Raw genomic sequence first — 23,136 nt, forward strand, 5'->3', positions numbered from 1 at the left:
CTTGCGGAGAAAATGCGAGGAAAATTTTCATCATCAATGGCGCATTGTAGTAGGAACAATGCTTTGGCATCCTTCTTACGATTCTCTTTCAATTGCTGATTAGAAACAGTAGGTACCGAATCTGGTAACCATTTTCAAACAAATCTCAACTCTTGTGACTTAAATACTAACTTTCTAATTAAGATATATAAAAATAAAATACAAGTAACTATTAAATAGGAAAACTAAATAAGTAACTACACATAAAAATAGGAAGTTTATCTCATGACTCTATAACTTACTCCCGTATATTAGAAATAACTCCTAAATAATAACTACCCACTTAACCACTGCTTTGACTATAACTAATATAATTTGAATCAATCCAATATGTTATTGTTTCATAATTAACTTTTGCATAAAAAAAAATAAATAAATATACTCAGTACTATTTTGTCCCTCCCTATCTATGAAATTGAAAAACTTTCTCTTTACCTAACATACACTTAATTCACCTTAATCAATATTTTTTAAGCTAAAGTAAATTTGGTTCATCTAAATCAAACTTATTTTAAGTTTAACTAAATTTTATTTAGGTGAATTAAACATTTTTTGTAGCAAAAAATAAGTTTGATTTATCTGAATCATGTATAGTATAACTAAAAAAAGTTTTATTATGATGAATGAAACTTTTTTTTAGCTGAATTAAACTTGATTAAGCAAAGTCAAACTTTTTATTTTTATTTTTAGTCGTATATACTACATGTGATTCAATGGAACTAAACTTATTTTTAGCTAAATTTAACATGATTCAGCCAATTCAAGCGTATTTTTAACTAAACTAAACTTGATATAGTTGAATCAAACTTACTAATATATGAGTTTATTTGATCTATGTCATAAGGGCATATCTTGTGAGGCATTAATGATCTAAGTTAACCAACTTTATTTAAGAAAATTACTTGAAATTTTTTTATTTTGTTACTTACATTAATTAGTATTGATAATAAATTACTATCTTCAATATAATATTGTCGTATAGAGAATCATCGTAAATTGAGTTGGTTAAATAAGGTCTTTAATGTAACTTATTTTTGTGGTTTGTGGTATTGTTAGACAAATTGTTATTAAATAACATATTTAACTTCATCAACTTTATTATTCGTTAAATTAAACTCAATTGATCTGAATTTTATTTTTAACTAACATAAACTTGATTTAATTCAAGCAAACTTATTTTTGGCTAAACTAAATTTGATTCAGCTGAATCAAAATTATGTTTTAGAACTATAAACTTGATACAGCGAAATCCAATTTATTTTAGATTACCCAAACCTAATTCATCTAAATCAAACTTATTTTAAGCTAAACAAAACATTATTAAGTTGAATCAAACTTATTTTTAAATAAATTAAACTTAATTCAGTCAAATTATATTTTTTTTAGCTAATAAATTAAATTTCACTTAGCAAAACACACTTATGTTTTACTAACTAAACTTAATTCAAGTGAATAAAACTTGGTAAAAAACCATCATTAAGAAAAATTAAACTTACTTTTAGCTAAATCGAATTTCATTCAGTTGAATTGAATTAGTTTTTAACTACATAAAACTTGATTTAATCGAATTAAACTTATTTTTAGTTAAACTAAATTTAATTCAACTTAATCACAATGATATTAGCTAAACTAAGCTTAATGAAGTTGAATCAAACTCACTTTTAACTCAATAAATTTGATTTAACTGCTAAACTAAACTTGATTTAGCAAAATTAAACATAATTTTAGTTATACCAAATTTGATTTAACTAAACAAAACATAGTTTTAGCTAAACTAAATTTCATCTAGTTGAAACAATTTCTTTAGCTAAACTAAACTATTTTTATGCTTAATCAGACGTATGTTAGCTAAATAAAATTTGATTCATAAAACTTATTTAACTAAAGAAAAATTGATTTAGCCGAATCAAGTTTGTTTTTAGCTAATATAAATTTAATTCAACTGAATCATACTCATACTTAGCTAAGTTAAACTTTATTTATCTGAACAATTTTTTTAACTAAACCAAACTTAATTCAACCGAATTAAAGTTATATTTAGCTAAAGTAAATTGATTACGAGTCGGGTCAATTATGAGTTAAGTTGATTTACGTTCAGTTTAATTGTGGGTTTGGGGCACATTGTGTCGTAACAAGTTAAAAACAGAGTTAGTTCATCAACAAATTGAATGTAATTCAAATTCAGTTGACTACGTTTTGGTTGATATCAAATATGAGTCATTTTCAAATTGGATACACAATTAATTTTATATTGCATTTTAGGTCGAATAATAAAACGAGACATTTAATTAATTGATGTCGTTAGAAACCACAAAACTAGAGGATATACGACTATATGAGCAATGAACGTCGCACAGCACGCTTAGGGTTTTATACTTTTACGCCAAAGTAAAGAGACGAGGGGTTTTGGCGTAAGAGCAAAGACACAAATCACAACGAAGTAGAAAGCCGGCGAGACACAAAGATGGACAAGAGTATGCTTGGAGACCTCGATAATCTTCCTGAAGCAGATAAGATGAAAATGGCTGCCATGATCGACCAGCTTCAAATTCGTGACAGGTTCTCTTTCTATCGTCCCCGTTAAACCATCGGTTAAAACATTTTTTTGATTTGCTTTATTTTTTTTGGATTATTAATTTGAATATTGATTTGTTGAATGATGTATCTTTTTCTTACAATTGTTTGATAGAAATAGAAATTCATTGGTATTTTTTATAATTGTTGTAATCTAATCTTGTTATTCTGGCAATTGATGCTTTCTAGTAGTACTATGAGTTTTTAATCTTATGCTTGTGAATTAAAAATGTTAATATTATAGGATTGGGATTCTATGATTGTTTATTCATTTTACTAAAATTAAATTTGTTGTTCAAAACATCTGAATTCAGATCTCCATTGCTGTTGTCTTTATCCAGTTTGTTAGCAGTGACTTCAGATGTTTGATGATAGTAGGAACTAGGGAATGACTTTATGAGCTGGTAACATAATCGAACATTTTGATTGTTGTTAGGATTTTGACGCCTACTTTAGTCAAATTCAAGTATTGCATTTATTCGTTTATGATTCTATGCTGTGTCCCTTTTTCATTAACTTCCACAATTTCATTGTGATGCAAAAGAGTTTTCCCTCTTTAACATGTTTTTAAATAAGCTATGTAATTACCTGCATGTTATGCAAATGCTTTGACTGTGCCTCCATTATCATGCTTTACTTGATTTTTGTTCTGTTTTACTTGAACAGAAATTGGGATTTTCTTTAAGAGTATTTTACGTTTTGATGTATTCGAGTTACATGGTGTTGTCTAGTTCCATCTTCCTTGCTACTTGTTGATTGTAAAAAGCAAAGCTATTGCTATTGTTGGCTTCAAAGTTTCCTTTATTTTTAAGTAGTTTCTTTTGTTTAAGCATGAGTTATTAGTGTAATTTTCTTGCTTTCATTGGAATGGAGAACTTGGTTATTTAAATAATGTGAAGGCTCCGGTATTGTTGTTGTTGTAGTATAAATTTTATATTTGTCTTTCGTACACAAGCTTCACTCATATTTTTTTTATCATTTATTCTACTTGCTTGTATCACATCATTGAGACATTGGCTAACCATTTATTCATAGTAATACCAACTATGTTTCTCTTCTTATCTTGCTCACAACCCATCCAACTTAAACATAGTGTAAAAATGCGGTAACGATTGCGATTGCAGTAACAAAATGTTGATGCGGTAACGATTGCGATCACTGTTAACAAAACGTGATGCGGTAATGTGAGTTATGCGGTTATCGTAACACCTTAATTTTAAAGTAGTTTCATTGAATTGTCCTTTGATCTGATACGTCAGAAAATGTATTTTCAGAAGAGTTTGGGTTTCGTGTATTAAAACTTTGTGCAATACCCTTTCCTGATTTCTGTTTGATTTGCATTGTTTTCAATTTGATCAATTTTGTACTTCTCTATTTGTAACTAACAACAAAGCATGAAGGGTCGAAAAAGGGGATGAGAACAGCTTGTTTGCTTTCTCCTTTCTTGTATTGGAAGGGTTTCTATTTTGTAATACTGAAATATCTCATCAATTATGGTTTATGATAATTTTGGCGAAGGGGTGTCATCTTGAGGAAAAGTTGAAGTAAGTTCATGGTTTGGGTCCTTGGGAAAAACTTGTGGCTTGTAGGTTCATCTTTTTCTGTTTTTCAAATATTGAAAACAAAAGCTTATTGAAATGTGACGTATGATTGAAAAAGCTATTGGTGGTCAAAGTTAATCTTCATAGGTGGATGAGAGTTTTATCCACAAGAAAATGTATTTTCGGAAGATTCTGGTTTTGGGTATAAAAAATACCTTTTCCCGATCTCTGTTTTGTTTACATCTATTTTCAGGTTGATCAGTTTTATACATCTCCAGTTGTAATGAGAGGAGATTTTTGTTTGTTCCTGAAATACATTGGAAGGATTTCTATTTCATTAATACCGCAAATGCTCATTAATTTGGGATTATTTTCCCAAGGTGAATTTTAGTTTTTAAAATATCAAAAACAAAAGCTTATTGAAAGGCGACATATGATTGAAGAAGCTATTAGTGATCAAAGTCAATTTTCATTGTTGGATGAGAGGTCTATAGTCTCTTATTTTATGTTCCTTCTTGCTACCAAGAGTCGGACATATTTGCTGGTTTCAATTACCAGATATGTTTTTAGCATTGCAGTAACAATTGGTTGCTAAATGATTCTCCTATTCCCTGCCATTCATCGAACAAATAGTCTAAAATTGGCATTTATCTCCAGTCCAAGAGTCTAAGGTGCTGAAGCCCTCACTTTTCTGCACTTAATTTTGTGAAACAGGATTATTGTACTGCAATAGTTTGCAGTCTGGACGTGCCCTACTCTAATGGTATTTAGTTCAAAGCAATTCTTTGTTTTTATTTAGCGTCTGGTAAGAGTATTTAAAGACAATTCTCCCTTGAATCTTTATCTGAGTGGTTTTTCTCTACTGCATTCATCAACGATCTATGGTATTAGTGAACATATAAGTTGATAAATTCTGTTGCTCGTTAATCTGTAAACTAGTTCACATATTGTTGTTTCAATTACCTTGATCTTATACATGTTTCCTCCAAAATTCTCCCCGACTGTTACCTAGTCCTTCTGTCTTATACCCCCTGAATGTTGGTTTTCAGTCTAAGGATGTACAATTCGCTGGTTGAAAGATGCTTCACGGACTGCATTGATAGCTTTAGACGGAAAACTCTTGACAAGCAGGAGGAGACATGTGTCCGCAGGTGTGCTGAGAAATTCTTGAAGCACTCCATGCGTGTGGGTCTGCGGTTTGCTGAGCTCAACCAGGGTGCCCCTACCCAAGACTAGGCCTTACTCTTTATTGTTGAATCCGGGTTTATTTGTAGCAAAAACTATTGCATTGTTTTCTAGTAATAGTTGGAATTTGTCAATTTTATTTGGAATTGGGACCTTAATAAGCTATGTTAGTCTTCATTTTTCTAGGATGATGTATTGAGCACGCAATTTTGGAGTTCCAAACCATGTTGTGACTATGTTCAAAAACTGTGATCTCAGTTGAATGATTATTGCTTCAATTTAGAATATGTCTCTGTACTCAGGCTCTTATTTTAGCGGAGTATTTACTCTATCCCTTTGAGTTTGCACCTTAAAACTCATGTGAGAGCTTTTTGAGTCCTGGAGTGCAAACTCAAAGGAATACCGAATAAAGGGAATCTTTATTTGATTTTATACTAACTCAATTTAATTGTGTCTAAGACTATTAGGGAAAAAACCATAGCAGCTAAAACTAAGATAATAAAGATGAATCATACAATTAACCTCTTCTAAATAAATAAAAATGGCGTGTCATACTTTAGAGTCGACTCGGCTTCCCCTTGTTGCTCTTGAAACGTCAAGTTGACTTAATATACATATTAGGGCTCTTTAATTGCTTCAGATACCGCGAGTACCCTAAAGGCGAGTTGACTTTTTCTTTGGAAAATAAATTGATTGGATTTTTCAATTTTTTAATAATTATTCAAAACTTAGTTGCCTAAAATGTATTGTAATGGCGTGAACAAAGTTATAAACACTTATAAAACACCACCAAACTTCCAAAGTAAGTAAGAAAACGATTCATATAAGCAGGGGCGGGGCACGTGCCCCGGGAAACATTTTTTAAAAAAATCAATTCAGAATTCTACCTTTTTTCTTTGCTTTTTTACTTTTTAATTTTTTTATTATTGTTTTTTAGAAACTTGTATTTATATTGAACATATACTCGTACAGTTGTACTACACTTCTACTCACTACTTAGACTTTAAAAGCTGCTTTATGTAATTTTTTTTTTCTTTTTTACTTTTTAAAATTTTCATTTTTTGTTCTTTATAGATTACATTAAGGTTTTGTTTAACTAAACATTTGTTTTTTTTGTTTTAGCTTGATAATGAGCATTATGAAAAATGTTATTTTTATTGATTAGGCAATTTTAGTATACTAGTTGCGGCACGCTGTTCCCCAAGTTACATCGAATAATATAATATTATTTTTACACTTTTATTAACAATAAATAATATGAATGAAAATATTAGATTGTCAGTTTATCTCAAATGTATAAAAAATGCAAGGCCTAAAAATATATAGGTGCTAATAGGATACAACATGTAAATAAGGCATGAAAACATAATGAAGAAATTATTTGTTCAGGCATAGTCTATATAGCGCGATAATATTCAAAAAAGCAACTAATTCAAATATAAATGTAAATATTAAAATATTATAAATCAACTGATTGATCAATGAAAAGTATTAAAATATATCTCTAAATACTAAATATAATCAACTTTTGAAGCGAAGGGAAAACAATAGAAGAATGCTTCAAATCTTTTACTGAAAATTAAGTACAAATTTGGTTTGAGATATTTATTATTTAGCACATCTATTAAAAGTCACTAATAGACTGACTCATGTAAATTTAAATACAAAATTTATTGGAGATATATTTTATGATTAATGATCATTTTAAATGGCTAAAAAGTAATATATATATATATATATATATATATATATATATATATATATATATATATATATATATATATATATATATATATATAAAAGTTTATTTCATGATAAGAAGACAAACTGATTGGAGAAACATTACTAATCAACATAAATGTCCCATCTAGCTAAATAGCAGCTTCACAAGACAAACTGATAATCCCAGCAGCATAACAATGTAACAGCATCAGCAACCATGCAGCAACATTCATTAAACACAAGCAGACAAGGATAACAATAATCAGCTTCTTCTAATCATGCATCAGCACGCTCCCTTGATTTGTATACCAGCAGCACCCAATGGTGATCAGTCCGATATTGTGCAAATGGAAGCTACATCAAATTAAACTTCCAGCACCACAAAACTAATTCAGTAGGAGGCTCGACAGGTAGCAGCATCCTCACTGCGAACCCTCCACCAGGACCACGAGACCCGCGGCTTCTAGCTGACAACACCAAGTCCTTACATTTATTACATTGCCAATAAGTTATCCTGAATTGATAATTTGAAAAGATAAACAATCAACAAATACCAATATTAAAAGCGAATGACAAAAATTAATTGGGTTAGTATATAAATTTTAAAAATACACACAGAAAAAAAGTCAAAATACAAGTCTATGAACACAATAGAAAACTCACAAGGATATTGTTGCCCCTCCTGAATGGATCTCTGAAGATATCTTATGGGTTGTTTCAACAACAAAGCAGAATTAAAATTGAATATTTTAGCTCAATGTATAAACTTATTTCATTACTCACTAACAAAGAATAGATGAAAGCTTTCATTCAAGTACTTCAAAATTCAAATGAAAATGAACTTGAACATACAAATTCAAAAATCAAACAAAGCTCAATGACCACACCATTGAAGCTTCACCGATGAACAGAGAAGAAATGCATATATCCTCCCATAATATCGAGCTCGATCTCAAACAATCAAACACTCTGAAACATACGTAAATGATTTGAGATTACATTCAACCACCATATTCAATGACCTTACCTCAATGATACATGAATAGAGGGGCACGTAGAAGAGTAGTTTTAATTAAGAAAGACAATGTCGAACACACATATGAAGTAGGTTAGAAACTGCGAATCGAGTCTGCAATGGGTTCATCATCTCCAACCTTAAAGCAGGTAGAGTTACTGTTTTTTTTCTAATGCACGAGCTCAGCTGAGTCCAATCGGAAAAAACCTCTTTGTTATTATGAGTAATATTTTGTATGTCCTACCCCTCAAATCGCGCCTAGGTAAGAGCCACTTGGCATTGGAGTAATGACATGTTGTGTAGTTAGCTATGACCAATGATAATTAAAATCTATTCTGATATACGCTGTACTTGCTTGTGTTTCTTTATCTCCTGTGATTCATCTTTGCGGCTTAATCGTTGCAAGTTGAAGGTTGAAGAATCGAAACGACTTATCCGCATATATGATGATATTATGACGAATGATTGTTATCGGGATGTATGAATTGATAGCATTGTCACACACAACAGCAATTATGCATCAAAGCAGTAAAGCGAGGAAGCTAGCACTCGATTTGGTGCCCACTTGGGCTTGGCAGCCTGACCCAGTTAGACTACCTTTGAAGCCCGATGTCTCCAACTCCCTATTTATGACAAACATTTCTCCGTTGGTTTATGTAATTTTGCTTTTATGTTTAGCTTCAATCTTTGAGCATGATTTGTAATGTATATGAGAAGGATGGGAAGGAAAACATGACCATCAGTTATTGAACAAGTTTTAGAAGCTAAATTCAGTTTTGGCACTATTGAGATGCTACCTTGGTGCAACTTCCTCTGTCTAACATTCTTTCCCCTTTTATTGTGGATCGCTAATAGTGCAAAACAAGGCTCTATTGTGCCGTATCGACCGTATTTTAAAGATTTTCAAATTTACGGAGTCGATATTGAACACATCATAAAGGTGTAAAAATAAACATGTTGTTGCAAGCGATATTTTATGATTTAGGCCGATATTTAACTATACGGAAATCGCATTATCCGTGTTAGCACACCACCGTGTTCGTAACCGTAATCGTGATTATTAATGGGTGAAATCCTTTAATAGCTCGGACATGTTCCTCATTACATATTTCTATTTGTAGCTATAACATATTTTTCATTTAAATTTATACATTTAATTTATCCTTTTATTTTTATCCATATAATTTTTATATTTTTTCATTTAAGTACACCTTTAACCCTTTTCTTATAGAAAAACCCCAATTTAGTTGTTTTTATTATGACATATCACATTGCAATTACATTGTTACATCAATTTCAATAAAAACCATACCTTCTTACTTTACCAACTACAAAACATAACTACAATTTTATTTAAGAAACTTAGAAGAGGTAACAACAATTGAGTATAGAAGTCAATTTAGTGATGTATTTAAGGTGAAAGATGTTAAAAGAGGTTTAATAATTTAAAAAACATTACAAAGTTCTAATGTTGTTTTCTAAATCATAGGGTTACATTATTCGCTACTCACGTTTTGATTTCGCTCTAGGTGTTCAAAATAGAGATTTGATCCGACTTTAAAAAGAGATTTATAATCAACAAAAATCAATATGAATACAAGACCTGATCTAAAACATGTAAATAAGTAAGTGTTATTCCCTCTATTCCACTCATTTTGCATTAAGTCTCAATTTGATCTGTTTCACTTACTTGCATCATTGTTATTTTAGAACAATAATCCACCGATTTCTTATAATGTGACATATACATTTTAACTATTTTATAAATTCATCCGGCAATTCATTATTTTGCTCATTTATTACCAATTTCTTAAAAGTTGGATAAGGAAGTACGTATGACGGTGTGAGTTGTCAAACATGGAAACTCCACCAAATCTCCACCTACGCCATTCTCCTTCTTTCTACAATCTCACTTTGGTAAGAATGAGCAAGAACAAGAACGAGAACCAGAAGAAATGCCAAATTACAGTTCCAATACTAATGGTGGTTTCAGCAATCTTGTACATCTACTTTACTACTATCTTCGTCTTTATTGATCGCTGGTTTAGTCTTTCTACATCTCCTGGCATTTTCAACGCCCTCGTTTTCACTGCTATTTCCGCCATTTCTACTTTCAACTATGTTCTTGCAGTTTTTAGGGATCCTGGTCGAGTTCCTTCTTCTTTCATGGTTGATATTGAAGATTCTGATAATACCGTCCAGGAGGTTAAGCGCAAGGTATTGTAATTCATCCTTTCATTCTTTTTCCTCTTTTTCTGGGTCTTTTTGTTCCAGATTAGTGTAATTTTTGGTTTGCGTTTTTTTTTTGTGTAAATTTTGGCGGCTCAAGGGAATGGCTTGTTCCAATTTTAAGGATGTATGATCTATGATCCTTACTAATCATGTTTTTTGGGCAAAAATTTAATTGTTACATGTTTTTCTTCCTCAATCAACTTGTTTCTTGTGTTGCCTTTCTTTTGGTCTGGGGAATTTCATTGATTTTCATTTGCTACACATGAATGTTATTTCATGTTAGTGATCTGTTAAGCTGTGGTGTATTTACCAATCAAGCATGTCTGCATCATTTTCATTTGCCACCATTTCTATTTTCTTCCGTCTATTCAACTTTTTCTTTTCCTTAATACGCTTGCCATCGATGGGTGTCCCAAACTCCAAATATCAAAGGGACAAAGGGAGTATGATATTAGGTGTGGTTATGGGTATGTGCAGGGTGTCTTTAGGCCCTAATTCAAGAGGTAAATGGTAAAATATACTGTTTACATTGCTTTTGCTTCATTTTATGTAGTTGTTTTTAGGCCCCAAGATTACGAAAGAAATGTAAAATAAATTGGGCCTAAAATTTACTGTGTACCTTTGCTCCGCCCCTTGGTATTGGATCATTTTAAATTGTTGATATGGAAATTTATTATGTACGTTTGCAAGCGACAAGTTTTTTTGGGTCATGCAATCAAACTTGTACTAGAGTTAGTGTGGTGCGTTGAAGATGCTTCAGTGCATGTGCAGTGATTCTGTGCTCTATGCTGGTTTCTGAGAAGATTACATCTGAAATTGTCTATACAAGCAATTTGTTCTGGTGCTCGTGGATGTGTACTTTGTCATACCTTTGAAGTAATCTTTTTTTGGGGTTGTATTTGATCTTATTTCATGTGTGGATACTCTTCTGCAGAGTGGTGACTTGAGATATTGCCAGAAGTGCTCCCATTATAAGCCTCCACGTGCTCATCATTGTCGAGTTTGCAAAAGATGTATTTTGCGGATGGTATGCGCTGTTGATATTTGTCCCTTTTTAAAATTTGTATTTATGGTGGTTATGCCTTGAAATCTTGCTCTGTGAATCCCAGGATCACCACTGCATCTGGATTAACAATTGTGTAGGCCATGCAAACTATAAGATCTTTTTTGTCTTTGTGCTTTATGCTTTGATAACGTGCATGTACTCTGCAGTAAGTTTGTATTGTTTCTATTCTACTTCAAGAGCTTCCTTTTTACCTTATTAAATCATGGGATGGAGTGTGGTATCTAGGGAAGGAGGTACATACAATGTTCATAATCAAAATTTTGACCACTTGTATTACATTTTCCAGGTATTGCTTCTGGGTAGTATAGTAAGCAACATTGTAAAGGATGAATCACAGAGTGAAGGATCATCAAGAACTATATATGTAAAACTTTCATTCTAGTCTTGTATTGTTTGGGTTATTGGTTAAATAAATTTTATTTAGGTTTTTAGATGTGTGTTTGTCTTATTTTGACCCCATTTGGTATTTTCTTTGTTTAATTATTTTCTTCACAGGTGGTATCATGCCTTCTTATTTTCCCTTTGACTATAGCACTTTGTGTACTTTTTGCTTGGCATATCTACCTCACTCTACGGAATAAGACTACCATTGAGGTTTGTATTTGACATATAGAAGGAATGTGTTGCCGATTATTATGTTGCTGAAAAATCTTACTTTCTATTGTGTATAAACATTGCAGTATTATGAAGGAGTGAGAGCTATGTGGCTGGCAGAGAAGGGCGGAGAGGTTTATAGACATTCTTATGATCTAGGTGCTTTTGACAACCTATCTTCGGTAAGGTTCCTATCATAAATATTCTTCCAAATAAAGTCCTCTATTGGTGATCACAAAACGACCCTCGTACGTATGGCTTGATTTTCTTGTGCTTGTGACTCGGGCATAAGGCTCCAGTTTTCTTGAATCATATACTTATGAACTTATCTGATGCAAAGGGAGTGAGAAAGGATCATGTTTTATAAAGCTTAATCAAACAGATAGAAAGGATAACCAATTTTTCAGACACGCCTAGGAATCAGTAGGGTCTTAAGCACCCTTCGAAGGCACACTTAACCAAGGATCTTAGAACACTTTTAAGTCATTTATAGAAATGGGTTGAGCTATCACACAATTTTCTCGGATAATGATCACAAAGAAAAGTTTTTATCAAGTTGATAGCGATTCAGTTACCCTAATTATGAATCTGTTCAACTGATGTTTAGGATATAGAAGAACCACATCTATGATGAACACTGAGGACAATGCTCTTGACTTTCATTAAATCTTAGCTGTAAATCCAGTAGTATTGAGTCTAGATGTTCAGAACTTTGTTTTTCTTTTGTTTACATTGAAACAGGCAGTCGTAGTGTTGCTTTAGGTGTTTGTCATCATAATAAAGCCTTTAACCAACTCCCATGAACGCGTCTAACTGTATATGCATCTACAGCACCCACTCACCAGCCTTTTAACCCTTGATTCCTTGCGCATACTAGCAAGTAGCAACCATGCCCAACCATTACACGCATCATAAGCACTTGAATCCACTTTGTACTGTACTTGCAAGATGAATGATCTCCAGTTGTTGATCATGCCATCACGAACCATTATATTGTCCTAGGACCGTTTTCACCGTGCAACTCATCACATAATAATAAGAATTACAAGAATAAAATGGCACCTGATTTGATTACTTGAAATGGCCAAACTATTTGTTGCAATTTTTAAGTGCTCGGGTTACAACTCCAAACTGGAAACTCAAACTATAGTTTCTTGTCCCATAGCATTAGATAGGGTTCCCAAGTCGATTCATTTGATTTTTTACAAAATGAAGAGAAGGATGATAACAACTTGTACTAAATAATTGAATAGCTTTTATGCTAGATTGTCATGCAAAAACCAAATTAGTTTTGTGCATGACATTTTGCCATGGACTCTATACATCTAATGTGACAATTAAATAAAGTAATACAAGATAAAGAAAAAGGATTTTCACTTGAATTTTATTGATTTGGAGAAGCCTTATGAGTGTCAAGAGAAGTACTTTGGTGGGTTAAGGGTAACAAAGGTATGCCATATGAATAAATCATTTCATTCCAAGATGTATGAGTTTTTTTTTGCAACTGTGATACCCCAGATTTAACTTGAAAAGGGATTGATAGACTACTCACATCAACAAGGTATATCTTCTTTTCATGGGAGCCCATTTGCTAAGAACTCCACAGTTAAGCGTGCTTAGTGGGGAAGAATCTTAGGATGGGCGACCCCTTAGGAAGTTTTCCTGGGTGCGCACGAGTGAGGCCAAAGTGCGTTGGAAAAGACTTGTGTTGGTCTGTGGGGCTAGCCTACAGTCTCCATGAGTAGTCACCGGCCGTCGTTTACAAATGGTATCAGAGCAACCTTGCACCATGGCTGATTGTGTGTTCAGTGCACCTAGCGGGGGAAAAGATCCTGAATTACGGTCCAACGAGGACGTTGTATTCCTAAGTGGGGGTGAGTGTGATACCCTAGATTTAGCTTGCCCATTTACTAAGAACTCCACAGTTAAGCGTGCTTGGTGGGGAGTAATCTTAGGATGGGTGACCTCGGAAGTTTTCCTGGGTGCGCACGAGTGAGGCCAAAGTGCACCGGAAAAGACTTGTGTTGGTCTGTGGGGCCAGTCTACGGTCTCCATGAGTAGTCACCAGCAGTCCATTGGGCCGAGGTGTTACAGCAACGGTTGATGATATGATAAGAGTTATCAAGGGAAAAGTGGTCATTGTTAGGTGATGACATTCTATTAGTTGACGAAATTGAAGATGGATTTTGTTAACTAGGGATGTGGAGGCAGGTGTTAGAATCACTAGAGTTTAAAGTTTAAACTAAGTTGATGCAAGATAGTATATGGAATGTCGTGTGGCATGAAAGATCATAGCACATGTGTGGAAAAATTAGATATAAAAAATCTCCTTTCAAGTCAATGTACTAACTTGGCTTCAAGAATCGAGATATTGATCAAGATGTTAGTGACCGATATATTATGCCCGAGATATAAAGTTAAAGGGAATTTCTACCTCATTGCCATTGTGGAATCGCAGATATCGATCAAGAAATAAAGAAGGGTTTTGGAATCACTGATGTGGAACATAAAATGAGAGAAAATGTTACATTGGTTTTCTCATTTGTAAAGAAGACTCAAAATTACAAATAGAAAAATTGAAGGTGTAAATTTTGAGAAGCTTAAAAGGGGAAGAGGCAGGTTGAACAAGAGTGGGAATAACATGAAGATTGAATTTGCAAGAAAATAAGACAATAATTTGGAATGATTGGAAGGAATATAGGTGGACAATCATTCAAATTGATCTGCGTAGTTGTAAATTAATATAAAAAAAAGTACCACATAAAACTATGTTTTTGAAGATTGCTCACATAATTTATTTTTGTTTATGTAGCCGACCCCATGTAGTTGGAATTAAGGCTTTGACATTTTAGTTTGATTTTAGAACAAAATTTTAAAAAGCAGGAATTTTTTCTTAATCATTCTTATTCTCTCCTTTGGGATTCTTCACCCAATCCGTTCTTGTTCCCCTTTTTTTTTCAGACATTCCATGATCCTTTAAGTAAATGTTACGTACGAACTTAGGTATAAAAAGTACAGCTTCCCTAATGGAGCTTGTTGTTTTAGGATTTTGTCATGCTTTCTTTTTGATGATAGTGCTTCACTAACCACTGTTTTGGTTGATTTCCGTCTATAGGTTCTTGGTCCAAATTTCTTTAGTTGGATATGCCCTACCACAGGCCACATCGGTTCAGGTTTACGCTTCCCTACAATATATGATAAGCTTACGGGACCATTATCAGAATGAGAGGAAATTTATTTAGAAATTTTGCCAGTAAGAAGACATTCAGTTGATTCAGGGCAGTGCTTGAGTGTTTTGTTTGTCAAGTTTGAGTGCTTCGCCAATATTGACTGGTGCAGTTGTCGACCAATGTGTTCGAACGGTTTTGGTGTCAATGTACATGCAAATTGTAAGTCCCACAGTACAGATAAGTCAAATTTATTCCAAAGGTAAATGGTTTTTCTTGTGGATAGGCTATGGTGAAAACGCTCGAGGTTCTCGAGTCACGACTCACGAGACTTTGGAAACTAGTCTTGGATTATAGAAGTAAGACGCTGCACAACTCGAGCTCATAACACAGCTCAAGTCTTGCTTTATGCACTTGGATGATTCGAATGATCTACAAATTTGTGACCTTATTGTAATACTAGAAAATTGTAATATATCAGGTATATTTGTAATCTGTAATGCAATGGTCATGTGTTCAGTTTTAAGTTATATGATGGATTTTTAGCTACATATAAGCGCTTTTAAGTAGTATGTGGTTATAGTGGTCTGTCTCATACTCCGTTTCTTGTGGATTTGACCCTATAGTTGCCACTATATTCACTTATTGTAGTTAGTTTGATTTTGTTATATTCCTTGTGGATTTCATTAAACTTATCCTTATAGTATTATCCTAATTAAACTTTATCTATGACCTAGTTTGTATCAAAGTCAGTCAAATATATCCTTTTAAAATATTAAATTTTGTTCTTATATTGTTTATTATTTTAAAACACAATATTTGAGTTTATATAATTTTTTTAAGGACTATGACTCATGATTGTGGCCAAACAATTGATTACAAGAGTGTATTGTATAAAGGAAACCTTCAAACCCGAGTCAAGAATCATTTGATACGAATGTTTGTAATTGTTTTATACAAATTTTTATGTGATATGATCTTACCTTGAGATGCTCTTTATGTATGGGCTAAATAGTCTAACTAATATAAATTTTAGCATAGAGGCTTCTTATATTGAATTCATTTTATCGAAAGTCGGTCTCTTGCGAGAGTAGTTCTTTATTTTAAGAGCGGTCAAGATTAAGTGTATATCTAATGAACTTCATCTTTACTATGTCATATCAAACCTTCAAACCAAACAATGTGACATCAAAAACTTTTTGTATCTTTTATGTTCAGGAAGCAGTTTTATATTTAACAATTTAGGGAAAATGAAAGATGTAGACCCAATCAATATTAAATTCAATGATTTCTTACTAACATATTGTAAAGATATCACTATTATTAACAATCATACATGTGTATACAAGATTATTTATCACTTTAAAAATCAAGTGTCAACACAATTTAGTAATTTAAGTAGTTCTCTTCTATTTTTTAATGATAAGGATTCGATTCTCAATATCTATAAGAAAGATTAATTTTTCTCTGCTCTTTAGCACTATACAAATCTATCATGACAACATGTTTAACACCCATTCAAACTACATTTCCCTCAACTCCCACTTTAACTGATTGGTAATTTGGTATCCCCTCCGTTTCCTTTTGTTTGTCCACTTTACTTTTTCACGTATTTTAACGCAAAGCTTAAACCTCGATATCTCATTGTAATACCCCAAATTTAGCTTGAAAAACGATTGATAGACTACTCATATCAACAAGGTGCATCTTTTTTTCTAGGGAGCCCATTTGCTAAGAACTTCACAGTTAAGCGTGCTTGGTGGGGAGCAATCTTAGGATGGGTGACCTCCTGGGAAGTTCTCCCGGGTGCGCACGAGTGAGGCCAAAGTGTGCTGGAAAGACTTGTGTTGGTTTGTGGGGCTAGTCTACAGTTTCCATGAGTAGTCACCAGCGGTCCGAGGGGCCGAGGTGTTACACTCATAGTACGCATAATAGAAATTATAAAAATTATATATTAAAATTCTTTTCATCAAGACGAATCTAGCAAGATCTCACATGAATACATTTTATTTTGAATATATACTTCAAAAATTAAATTTGAATTTCTCTCATAAAATAGAAAAAACTTAAAGTGGACAAACAAAAAGAAACAGAAGGAATATATTTTAATAATTTAGCCAATAAACACACAGACACAGTTATGTAATTAAGCATTCATTACATCTCATATATATAATCATAATAATTTTTAAAAAATATATATTTTACAAATATTCAATTATAATCTCATTTGTCAATTCATCTTTTTAACATCTATATATGTACATAATTAATTCAATCGAGACAAAATCCGATTATTTGTAATTAAAAAATTAGAACATTAGAGTTTATAAGGGTTTAGCACAATTTTGTAGACAGTAGAAAAGAGATGTTCCGACAGCTTCACCGTGTAGCAGCTTTGCACAAGCTCCTCCATAAACCAAAACCTCTTGGATTCATCACCATTAACGTTCGAGCTCCGGCCGTCAATGGCTCCATTCCTCTTCTTCTTCACCAGCCTTTATCATTTAAAGCTTCACGATTTTATTGCGGCAATCATACTCCTCCGAATGTCAATAATATTACTCTTCAGATGATCAATTATGCTTTGAACCTTGCTCGCTCCCAGAAAACTGGTTTCTCTTTATCCTTTTTCTATTTAGTTCTTGTTTTTACTATTTTTTGTCTGATTGATTTTTTGTTCCTTAATGTTGAGAATCAAAATGTGTGATTGCTCGATTTCATTGGGGTTTATCTAGGTTTTTGTTGTTTTTGGAGGTTTTTTTTTGACTTAGTTATGACTACACTACATTGTTCATTTTGTTCCTAACGTCAATTTTAATATCTCTAGGTATATACATTAAAGTGTATGTTTGATTATTGGAATTAGTAGTATACAGAATAAGTTTTAGCGTTGAAGGTCATAAGATTTGTTATGCCATTGCTATGGTAATGAAGTTTTTGTTCTCAAACCCGTGTTCTTTACAAGTTTCTATTGCCATAGCAAATTTATTAGTGGTAAGAATCAATATGAATTCTGTAACAAATTATTAGAATAAGACAAAGTATGTTTATCAACCTTGCCGAGTAATTTTCCTCGGCTGTATTACATCAGATTTTCTCTACCATTCCCACCGTTTAATAGCAATAACCAAATAGACTGTAAATGGGAAGAAAATGTTATTTTCTCTAGCATATGCCTGCTTAGTTTGTTCATAATATATCTTGATGCCTTCATAGTTTATAAAATTGGGTTGGCATTGGTATTTGGCAGATGAGTCGTATGCAGAAGCTTTGCTGGTACTTGAACAGGGCCTATCTTCTAATCAATCACAAGATCCCATCACAGAGAATTCAAAAGGGATGCTTTTAATTGCTATATCTAGCCTATTGAACGAAAGGTTTGGTGGAGAAGTCTTTGAAACTGTCAGCTTTCTTACTTTGGTTGTTAGAATTGTCCTTGAAACTACAGCTTTTTTTCTTTTGTTTTTTTTTTTTGATAGGGGGAATGTTGATGAAGCTAAGCATGCCTTGCTCTTGATACAAGATTTAAGTAACTCCTCTTTGGGTGTTAGAGGTAAACTTAGTCATCATACTATACCATTTTTTAATTAATTTTTCATCTCATACCAGAGATTAATAATGCATTTTCCTTGTTGCTGTAGTTGCTGCAATGGAAGGACTTATTGGCCTCAATCTTGATCTTGGTTTGGTGAGTTTTTATATTTAAGTTTGATGTGTACTTTCACTTACCCTTCATTTGAAACATTTTTTTAGTATTTGGAATATTGTCGGGAACTAATTAAGTGTCCGAGTGTATGCTTGAGCTCTTTCTGTTTGTATGGTCTTGCTATTTCTAAGTTCATTCTTTTCTGTAAATCAACAAAGTCAACTCTATGTGCCTCATGTGTCTTTCTCTCTTTCTTCAGAAGGATGAGACTATATGAAATGGTGTAAGTTCATTTGAGATTATCCTTCCTTATATAGGATGATACCTCATCAGTGCTCGCGGATAAATGTTTGAAACTATTAGAGGATGAAGACTTGGAGATCGGTGATGAATATGGCTACAAAGTGTTTGGTGTGCGATCTAAAGCCATCAAAGGCTTGGTTGAGCTTGTCCAAGGAGATATGGAATCAGGTAAAAAGATTCTCGATGGACCAATCAGTTTAATATCTTGCAACTGCAATGCTTTTTCTTACTGAGTTTTTGGCTCTAGCCAAGGTCTTCTTTGAAGGATGTGAATATGAGAGCTGCATCGGTGAGTTTTCTTTCATTTGTTTTTATTATATTTCAACAACTGGCGACTGCAGCTTGTCATTATGAGGTTGTCATATTGTGTAGGCAATGCATCATTGTCTTATGGAGAATTTTTGCATGCCAAGCGAGATTTTATTGGAGCGAAGGAATTATATCAAAAGGCGATTGCTGAATCATCAGAAAAGAAGGATTTGAGTGATCCCTATGACTTGGGGGCATGTAATATGTCACCTGAAGAAGTTTTGGTGGCTGCAACATGTGCTTTGGGGCAGCTCGAGTCCCATTTGGGGTAAAGGCAGAGCTTGATTGTATTTCTGATGGCCGTGTTTTTTATCCTCCGCTGTTCTGTTCTTGACCATATTTAAGTTGATGCTTTGTCAGGCATTTTGGTGATGCAGAAGTAACGCTGACCAGGGCATTGCAGAAAGCAGAAGAGCGTTTCGGTAGCTGATTTGTTTCTGTAGAAATGCTGCTCATGAATTTTTGCTGTTTTTTAGTCAACACTATTTCCCCTTTCTTGATCTGCTGCAGGTACACACCATCCTAAAGTGGGAACTATCTTAACCTGCATAGCTGTGATGTACAGGCAGAAAGCAATTGCAGAACACTCAAGTTCTCTATTGATACAAGAGGTTGAAAATTGTTGCTTAAGTGATTTTATAATAATTTCATTACTAATAGACTCTTCTTTCACCAGAGCTGTTAGCTTTGTCTTTGTCCCACCATGATTATGTGCTGTCAATTCATTGATTAGTTAGGGGACACAATTGGGTCATGCTTGTGTTAGGAGTAAATATTTATAGGAGAAATAAAAGTCAAACTAAGAAAACAAGTTTATAGAGTAGAAATGGTATTGGTGATGTTAGGAGTAAATACCCGCATACCATGATGAAGGATGACCTAAGTTGTTCATCTTCCTTCATCCCCTTTCTAATTCACCTTTACTTACCTTTATTTGTATAATTTGACTTTTATTGCCCCTTAAATATTTACCCCCAATATAGATATGCGGGTATGCCTTTAGTGGAATAATAGTAATGGTGGGAATGCTATTATATATATATATATATATATATATATATATATATATATATATATATATATATATAGGGTCGAGTTCCAGTGAGAACCAAGCTTATATGAGAACCGTGAGAACCAATCTACATGATAAAAGACTGTTACTTTTTTACAGAAAATGTGTTACTTAAGGAAAAAAATGTTACCTTTTGTTTTATAATAAATTGGTACTTTTTAACTAAAAAGTGTTACATTCAAAAAAATTTTCAAAAAAATATAATACAAAGTAACACATTTTTTCTGAAAAGTAACTTTTTTATGTAGAAAGTAATACCTTTTTGTGAGTTTTGTTCAGAATTTTTTTCTGAAAGTAACACTTTTTTACCTAAAAGTAACCTTTTTAATAGAAAAGTAACACTTTTTTGTCAAATAGATTGATTCTCACGGTTCTCATATAAGGATGGTTCTCAATTTTTTGGCTCGCCATTTTTTATGAGTATTCCTCTGGAAGTCTGTCTGTCAAGGTTTCGCTTAGCCTTCTATTCGATACGCTGTTCAGAGTTGGATTTCAATTTCCCTCTTATTTTGTGGTCTACAGGGACTTTATAGGAAGGCTATAGATCTGCTAAAGGCTCCTTCTTTAGTCTCAGATGGTATGCAGCTATACAGCTTATTCTTATTTCACTTTCAGATGTACTGTTGAGAAACTAGTAAATTGGATAGTCCTTGAGTCGGTTCTTCAACGTGTCAGATATGGAAGCTGGTGTGGAGCATGCTCGAGAAAATGTAGATAAAAGGGACATTGTTGCCCTCGCCAGAGGTATGCTTGTGCCAGTATTTTTTTTAGGCATCCAGTCTCAAATGATCTTTCTATATTATCGTATTGTCTTTTATGTCAAAGCTGAGATGGGCTCAATAGGTTATAACTCGATTTCAAGTGAACGATAAATATGTTAGGCATCGGGAAGCCTTTTGATCTACTTTCGACCTTTTTCCGTTTTCACTTGTCTGTCTACTATGATCACTGGGTATCTTATATAGGAGGGTACGGTGAAGTACTTTGTGTCCAGCAAAACAGAAATAGTGAAGGAGAAAGAATGAAGAAATGGGCAGAAGCTGCATGGAGAAATCGTCGAATGTCACTTGCCGAAGCACTCAATACATCTGAATCATCTTCCAAAGTGCTCGTAGTTGATACTCGGATTTGCAGAGCTCTTTAGGACCCGAATTTTTCCTCTGCAATATGGGATTCACGCACTCTTTGTAGTTGATACTGTAATCAGAAAAAATCGTCTTGCTGCTTGAAAGATATAATTCTATAGTTTGGGGCCGAGCATACTCTTATACTAATTCCTCGCTGATTGCAGATAAAATGTTGGGAAGTTTTCTTGCTGTATGTTGTGTATATGGCCTGTTTTTACAAACAGAACAAAATTCATGTCCAACTTTGAAGACAATTAGGCATATTATGAACTTGTTTGAAAGCTGAGAATTTTGATAGGCAGTAGAATTCCTGGGAAATGCTTTAAAGGTGTCTTCTTTGGTTGCAACTTGCAATAGAGTGAATAATGCATGAAACTGAAATTTCTGTAGAAACTCTCTTGCTCTTTGCCCAAACAAAGGAAAACATTTTTGGATCAGAAGATCTACAAGGTTGCCAGCACAAGTCGATCTTGTTGGGAGTCAGAACTTTAGATGAGGAAGGGTTGAAAATTTTCATGTTAGTATTACGAAAAGATTTTAGTGATGGGGGTCGAAATTTATCAAGAGTATAGGATAGTTGAGAAGTTTTGTTATGTTGACGGTGAGATTAAGGATAAATATGACTTAAAAGTTGGGTCTAATATTGCATTTCACCATATGCATTATTGTGACTCAATGTAAACATATTTTGACACAATTATTGAACAATTTAAACTTATTGTGACTCAATGTAAACATATTTAAACTTATTGAACAATTAAAAGTTGGGTCCATGAGTGTGTTTGAAATTATTGAACAATTTAAACTTATTGTGACTCAATGTAAACATATTTTGACACAATTTAAGGGGTTAAATAGTAAATATTTAATGCTAGTGTTTGGTTAATTAGCTGATAAAAAGCTTAGTGATATGAATAAGATATTTTTATACAAACTGCTTTCAGCAGCTAGTTTAAAACCAGTTGATTAGACTAGTTGATGAAATCCGCTAGTCAAATTTATCATTTCAATCAGTTACCATACACTTCATACAATCTTGCGTAATGACTTAGTAAACCATTCGCTTTCATTGATTAATTCCTTAAGGATTCTTAATTAAATGTCTTAATTTTTCTGGTTGTTACATGAATGGAATACCCTGTCGGCTATTGTGAGGTTTGAAAGAGGACACATCAAATTTAATTTCTAAAGGTTTTCATTCTTTAAAATAGTTTCTGGTTCCTCTTTTATTCTTACATTCTCCATATGAAATTTTTTTAATGTACATTCTGTTTAGAATCATTTCATTTAGTAATCAATATAACGTAATGATATTATTTCTTTTTTTAAAGTAATTAAATAATATTAATAACGTTATTTCGCTCACACTTTAATCTATAGAAAATGACCTACATTTTAGTATCCCCGTAATGTACCTTTATTTTATGTATATTAAACTTTTCATATACACTGCGGAATTTGATAACAATATTATACTTGCACTTTAATTTATAAAATTTTAATATTTTAATTCATTTATAATATTAAATCCGTTCGAAAAT

At 32.9% G+C, this 23,136-nt stretch overlaps 3 protein-coding genes across 4 annotated transcripts; all 3 read left to right on the plus strand.

Moving 5' to 3' along the window:
- Positions 1 to 2,277: 2,277 nt before the first annotated feature.
- On the plus strand, positions 2,278 to 5,626 carry LOC130799998 (mitochondrial import inner membrane translocase subunit Tim9). The gene is made up of 2 exons (XM_057663321.1): positions 2,278 to 2,598; positions 5,204 to 5,626. The coding sequence occupies exons 1-2, from the start codon at positions 2,504 to 2,506 to the stop codon at positions 5,388 to 5,390; spliced, it is 282 nt and encodes a 93-aa protein (XP_057519304.1). The 5' UTR covers positions 2,278 to 2,503; the 3' UTR covers positions 5,391 to 5,626.
- A 4,232-nt stretch (positions 5,627 to 9,858) lies between these two features.
- On the plus strand, positions 9,859 to 15,686 carry LOC130799999 (probable protein S-acyltransferase 16). Its single transcript, XM_057663322.1, has 7 exons — positions 9,859 to 10,293; positions 11,243 to 11,335; positions 11,418 to 11,519; positions 11,661 to 11,738; positions 11,870 to 11,968; positions 12,055 to 12,150; positions 15,084 to 15,686. The coding sequence occupies exons 1-7, from the start codon at positions 9,934 to 9,936 to the stop codon at positions 15,192 to 15,194; spliced, it is 939 nt and encodes a 312-aa protein (XP_057519305.1). The 5' UTR covers positions 9,859 to 9,933; the 3' UTR covers positions 15,195 to 15,686.
- Positions 15,687 to 17,453: 1,767 nt separating this feature from the next.
- Positions 17,454 to 22,330, plus strand: LOC130800000 (uncharacterized). 2 transcript variants are annotated; one of them, XM_057663324.1, is made up of 12 exons: positions 17,454 to 17,750; positions 18,389 to 18,515; positions 18,618 to 18,691; positions 18,780 to 18,826; positions 19,102 to 19,255; positions 19,335 to 19,376; positions 19,460 to 19,664; positions 19,757 to 19,818; positions 19,907 to 20,007; positions 20,991 to 21,045; positions 21,144 to 21,212; positions 21,760 to 22,330. In XM_057663324.1, the coding sequence occupies exons 1-12, from the start codon at positions 17,504 to 17,506 to the stop codon at positions 21,879 to 21,881; spliced, it is 1,305 nt and encodes a 434-aa protein (XP_057519307.1). In that variant the 5' UTR covers positions 17,454 to 17,503; the 3' UTR covers positions 21,882 to 22,330. The 2 variants fall into 2 exon arrangements, with proteins under 2 accessions (XP_057519307.1, XP_057519306.1); XM_057663323.1 differs by having other exon boundaries at positions 17,458 to 17,750; positions 21,434 to 22,330.
- Positions 22,331 to 23,136: the final 806 nt, after the last annotated feature.

Source organism: Amaranthus tricolor, chromosome 14, assembly GCF_026212465.1.
Source record: "Amaranthus tricolor cultivar Red isolate AtriRed21 chromosome 14, ASM2621246v1, whole genome shotgun sequence".
Taxonomy (NCBI): Eukaryota; Viridiplantae; Streptophyta; class Magnoliopsida; order Caryophyllales; family Amaranthaceae; genus Amaranthus; species Amaranthus tricolor.